At 58.1% G+C, this 6,000-nt stretch overlaps 1 protein-coding gene across 1 annotated transcript; it reads left to right on the top strand.

The window, feature by feature from the left end:
- The first annotated feature begins 868 nt into the window (after positions 1 to 868).
- LOC140474346 (dolichol-phosphate mannosyltransferase subunit 3-like) lies at positions 869 to 4,336 on the top strand. Its single transcript, XM_072567685.1, has 2 exons — positions 869 to 998; positions 3,502 to 4,336. The coding sequence occupies exon 2, from the start codon at positions 3,539 to 3,541 to the stop codon at positions 3,815 to 3,817; it is 279 nt and encodes a 92-aa protein (XP_072423786.1). The 5' UTR covers positions 869 to 998; positions 3,502 to 3,538; the 3' UTR covers positions 3,818 to 4,336.
- The last annotated feature ends 1,664 nt before the right edge of the window (positions 4,337 to 6,000 follow it).

Genomic DNA, 6,000 nt, shown 5'->3' with positions numbered 1-6,000 from the left:
ATGGGGGGTGACAGAGATAGGGAGGGGGTGTAGGGGACTGGAGGGAGGGGACAGAGATAGGGAGGGGGTGTAGGGGGATGGGGGGTGACAGAGATAGGGAGGGGGTGTAGGGGGCTGGAGGGGGTGACAGAGATAGGGAGGGGGTGTAGGGGCTGGAGGGGGTGACAGAGATAGGGAGGGGGTGTAGGGGGATGGGGGGTGACAGAGATAGGGAGGGGGTGTAGGGGGCTGGAGGGGGAGACAGAGATAGGGAGGGGGTGTAGGGGGATGGGGGGTGACAGAGATAGGGAGGGGGTGTAGGGGGATGGGGGGTGACAAAGATAGGGAGGGGGTGTAGGGGGATGGGGGGTGACAGAGATAGGGAGGGGGTGTAGGGGCTGGAGGGGGAGACAGAGATAGGGAGGGGGTGTAGGGGGATGGGGGGTGACAGAGATAGGGAGGGGGTGTAGGGGGATGGGGGGTGACAGAGATAGGGAGGGGGTGTAGGGGGATGGGGGGTGACAGAGATAGGGAGGGGGTGTAGGGGCTGGGGGGGGGTGACAGAGATAGGGAGGGGGTGTAGGGGCTGGGGGGGGGTGACAGAGATAGGGAGGGGGTGTAGGGGCTGGGGGGGGTGACAGAGATAGGGAGGGGGTGTAGGGGCTGGGGGGGGGTGACAGAGATAGGGAGGGGGTGTAGGGGGCTGGAGGGAGGGGACAGAGATAGGGAGGGGGTGTAGGGGGATGGAGGGGGTGACAGAGATAGGGAGGGGGTGTGTCTATGTTTGCATGGCAGCTGCGCATGCGCCCTTCTGCCCTTCGCTGTTGGGCGCGTGTGCGGCTGCGCCGGCTGGATGGTGGGAGGCGGGGGGGGTTCGCCCAGCCGCCCGGATGTGACGTCGGGCCGCCCGGGCCGCCTCGGGGCGGTGGGCGCACTACAACTCCCGTGAGCGCCCGCGGCAGGCACTTCCGGTCGGGGGCCTGGCGGACGGAGCGGGAGCGGGAGCGGGAGCGGAGCAGGTACCGCGCGGTGTCGGCGGCGGCGGCGGGGGAGAGAGCGCGGGGCCGGTGCTCGGGGCCTACCGGGATTAAACCCAGCCCCTTCCTCCTCCTCCTCCTCCTCGTCCGCCGGAGAGTGTGTCCGTCCAGGGTGCTGTCCTGGGTTGTTGTTGTTTTCTTTTGTCGCGGTGGTTGTGGGGGGGGGAAGCGGGGCAGGCGGACGGTTTCAAACGCCCCAACGTCAGCGGAGTGACGTCACCGCGCCCTTACGTCGCACGGCCGCGGGGGAGGGGGCGGGGCTGTGGTAGGCTCCGCCCCCTCACCCAGGCACCTTGGTCACAGGATCATTCAGGTTCCCAAAGAAACAGGCGACCCCACTGCCCCCCCACTCACCCCCCAAACCATTCCAGCAGCCCCCACCCAGACACGGTCCCTACCCCCTACATGTCCCAGGGCCAATCCACCCTAACCTGCACATCCCTGGGGCACTATGGGGACCATTTAGCATGCCCAATCCACCCTAACCTGCACATCCCTGGACACTATGGGACAATTTAGCATGGCCAATCCACCCTAACCTACACATCCCTGGGCACTATGGGGACCATTTAGCATGCCCAATCCACCCTAACCTGCACATCCCTGGACACTATGGGACAATTTAGCATGGCCAATCCACCCTAACCTGCACATCCCTGGGGCACTATGGGACAATTTAGCATGGCCAATCCACCCTAACCTACACATCCCTGGGCACTATGGGACAATTTAGCATGGCCAATCCACCCTAACCTGCACATCCCTGGACACTATGGGACAATTTAGCATGGCCAATCCACCCTAACCTGCACATCCCTGGGCACTATGGGGACCATTTAGCATGGCCAACCCACCCTAACCTGCACATCCCTGGGGCACTATGGGACAATTTAGCATGGCCAATCCACCCTAACCTGCACATCCCTGGGGCACTATGGGACAATTTAGCATGGCCAATCCACCCTAACCTACACATCCCTGGGCACTATGGGTCAATTTCCCACGGCCAATTCACCCTAACCTGCACATCCCTGGACACTGGGCTGAAGGGACTCTTTGCGTGCTGTATGGTCACTACAAGGCTCACCTGGTGGCTCCCCCATTCTGCCTGCCCCACCCATGTCTTGAGAGCTATTCAGCCCCTCCATTCTGTTCTGCAGCTTGATAAGATCACGGCAGATTGCCACTGTGGATTGATTCCTGCCCCCACCGCTCCCCTGCCCAATATCCGTTCGTTCAAACAACGTTCATTCACCTCCTCGGGGGAAAAACATTACATCAAACCTGCCAACCACGCTATCCCTGACACAGATCGACTCCAGCCTCTCCAAGTGGTGATTAATTCTGTCCTCAGATTGGTTTCCAATAGCATTCCTCCCAACGAGTTTCAGTTGCGTTTATTGCCCTCGTTTACCTTCCTCACCCTTGAACAGTGGTGCTGCGTTCGTTACCCACAAGTCACCTCCTACGTCCAGGGACAATTTCAAAACTGACATCGGTGTTCCTGCAATCGCTGTCCTTGCCTCCTACAGTAACATTGGAAGACATCTCAATTCGGCCCAGGGATTTATCAAATTTTAAACCTGCCAAATCTAATCCATCCTCCCTCTCAGTTGTAATTTGTTCAATCCTCTCCACTTATTTCAATGCTTACATTATACCAACCATACCTACACCTGCCTCACAGCACCAGGGACCCAGGTTCGATTCTACCCTCAGGCCTACAGACGGTGTTTGGACATTCTCCCCATGTCTGTGTGGATTTGACCTGGGTACTCCGGTTTCCTCCCTCAGTCCAGGGATGTACAGGTTCGGGTGGATTGGCCATGCTAAATTGTCCCATAGTGCCCAGGGATGTACAGGTTAGGGTGGATTGGTCATGCTAAATTGTCCCATAGTGCCCAGGGATGTGCAAGTTAGGGTGGATTGGCCGTGCTAAATTGTCCCATAGTGCCCAGGGATGTGCAGGTTAGGGTGGATTGGCCATGCTAAATTGTCCCATAGTGCCCAGGGATGTGCAGGTTAGGGTGGATTGGCCATGCTAAATTGTCCCATGGTGCCCAGGGATGTGCAGGTTAGGGTGGATTGGCCGTGCTAAATTGTCCCATAGTGCCCAGGGATGTGCAGGTTAGGGTGGATTGGTTATGCTAAATTGTCCCGTAGTGCCCAGGGATGTGCAGGTTAGGGTGGATTGGCCATGCTAAATTGTCCCATAGTGCCCAGGGATGTACAGGTTAGGGTGGATTGGTCAGTGGTAAATATAGAGGACGAGGGTGGGGGAATGAATCCGGGTGGGTTAATCTTCGGAGGGTCGGTCTGGCCTTGTTGGGCCGAAGGGCCTATTTCCACACTGGGGATTCTGTGCTCCGGCTCTTCTCCCCGCCTCTCCTAACCAGACGGGATTTCTGGGGCCTGGAACGTCTCTCTTTCTGGGTTTAATCTGTGTGTGTGTGTGTCTCTCTCTCTCTCTCCTTTCGCACCACAGGAGGAGCTGACCCTTGACCCCGTGCCACTTGCTGACCATGACAAAGCTGGGCCAATGGCTGCTGACGCTGGGGCTGCTGGGAGGGACCTGGGCCGGCCTGACCTTCGACGCCCTGGGCCTGGGCCTGCCCGAATCCGGCCGCCGCCTCCTCTGGCCGCTGCCCGCCTACCTGCTGGTCGCCTTCGGCTGCTACTCCCTGGCCACCGTGGGATACCGCCTGGCCACCTTCAATGACTGCCGAGGGGCCGCGGAGGAACTGCAGGCTCAGATCCGAGAGGCGCGGGCCGACCTAGAGAGCCGGGGTTTCTGCTTCTGAGGTGGAGGGGGTGGGCTTGGGGTCACCCTCCCACCCCCCCCCCCTTCTCCCACCTCTGTTAGAATCCCACCTTCCCTCCCCTCGCTGTGAATGGGAAGGCCTCAGTCATCCCTTTCTGCACTGTTTGGCGTGGGGTGGGGGGGGTGGAGCGAGAGGCATCCCTCCCCTCCTCAAACAAATAAGGGTCCAACCAGGGAGGGGTGGGTGGGGGAGAGTGTTCCCTTCGACCTTTCTTGGGGAAATGCGAAGGGGAGCGAGACTGAAACCAAAATGGATTCTCTACCCCCCCCCCCCGCCCCGGTGAGAAGCAATGGCTTCTGTGGCTAAATAGCTTCCCCCCCCCCCCACCCCCCACAACGCAGCCTCCTTACCATCGGTGGGGGAGAGGGGGGGGGAGTGGTGGTAGAGATCCCTCAGGGTGAGGATTGGGGGAATGGTGGGGAACCGCCAACCTCTTGGCACGTTTTGCTGTTTGTACCTCACGCGTTGGAAGCCTCGATTAAAATCACGTTCCACTGACTAGGCCTCAATATCTCAAGCGTATCGATAGGATGTCCTAGGGGTGGGGTGCACTTACCCCGTGCCACGTCACGGTGAGGGGTGTGGGTGGTGTGACTCATTGGCTGGCGTCCAGCGTTCATTGCCCCGTTTTCCCCCTTGAGAAAGTTTGGGGGGGGGTGGCGGTGGTTTGGAGTGGCCATCTTGGACAGCGATGCTCACCCCCACCCCATCCGGAGTGGGGACGTAGTGCCCCATTAGGGAGGGAGTTCCAGGCTTCTGACCCCATGAATCACAGAATCCCTACAGTGTGGAAACAGGCCCTTCGGCCCAACAGGTCTGCACCGACCCTCTGAAGAGTATCCCACCCAGACCCATTCACCAATCCTACTATTCGGCAATTAGCCTCAAATAATGCACCTCACTGGGCACTATGGGACAATTTAGCATGGCCAATCCACCCTAACCTGCACATCCCGGGACACTATGGGACAATTTAGCATGGCCAATCCACCCTAACCTACAAATCCCTGGGCACTATGGGACAATTTAGCATGGCCAATCCACCCTAACCTGCACATCCCTGGGCACGACGGGACAATTTAGCATGACCAATCCACCCTAACCTGCACATCCCTGGAGCACTATGGGACAATTTCGCACGGCCAATCCACCCTAACCTGCACATCCTTGGGCACTATGGGACAATTTAGCATGGCCAATCCACCCTAACCTGCACATCCCTGGGCACTATGGGACAATTTAGCATGGCCAATCCACCCTAACCTGCACATCCCTGGGCACTATGGGACAATTTAGCATGGCCAATCCACCCTAACCTGCACATCCCTGGGCACTATGGGACAATTTAGCATGGCCAATCCACCCTAACCTGCACTTCCCTGGGGACTATGGTACAATTTAGCATGGCCAATCCACCCTAACCTGCACATCCCTGGGGACTATGGTACAATTGAGCATGGCCAATCCTCCCTAACCTGCACATCCCTGGGCACTATGGGACAATTTAGCATGGCCAATCCACCCTAACCTACACATCCCTGGGAACTATGGGACAATTTAGCATGGCCAATCCACCCTAACCTGCACATCCCTGGGCACTATGGGACAATTTAGCATAGCCAATCCACCCTAACCTGCACTTCCCTGGGGACTATGGTACAAGTTAGCATGGCCAATCCACCCTAACCTGCACATCCCTGGGCACTATGGGACAATTTAGCATGGCCAATCCACCCTAACCTGCACATCCCTGGGCACTATGGGACAATTTAGCACGGGCCAATCCACCCTAACCTGCACATCCCTGGGCTCTATGGGACAATTTAGCACGGGCCAATCCACCCTAACCTGTACATCCCTGGACACTATGGGACAATTTAGCATGGCCAATCCACCCTAACCTGTACATCCCTGGACACTATGGGACAATTTAGCATGGCCAATCCACCCTAACCTGCACATCCCTGGGCACTATGGGACAATTTAGCACGGGCCAATCCACCCTAACCTGCACATCCGTGGGCACTATGGGACAATTTAGCACGGGCCAATCCACCCTAACCTGCACATCCCTGGGCTCTATGGGACAATTTAGCACAGGCCAATCCACCCTAACCTGCACATCCCTGGGCACTATGGGACAATTTAGCACGGGCCAATCC

This window comes from Chiloscyllium punctatum, unplaced genomic scaffold (genome assembly GCF_047496795.1).
Source record: "Chiloscyllium punctatum isolate Juve2018m unplaced genomic scaffold, sChiPun1.3 scaffold_953, whole genome shotgun sequence".
In the NCBI taxonomy this organism is placed as follows: Eukaryota; Metazoa; Chordata; class Chondrichthyes; order Orectolobiformes; family Hemiscylliidae; genus Chiloscyllium; species Chiloscyllium punctatum.
This window is presented reverse-complemented; position numbering and strand designations above follow the sequence as displayed.

Excerpts from the sequence above, each read along its gene's own strand:
- LOC140474346 (XM_072567685.1), top strand. The coding sequence starts at position 3,539 with ATGACAAAGCTGGGCCAATGGCTGCTGACGCTGGGGCTGCTGGGAGGG.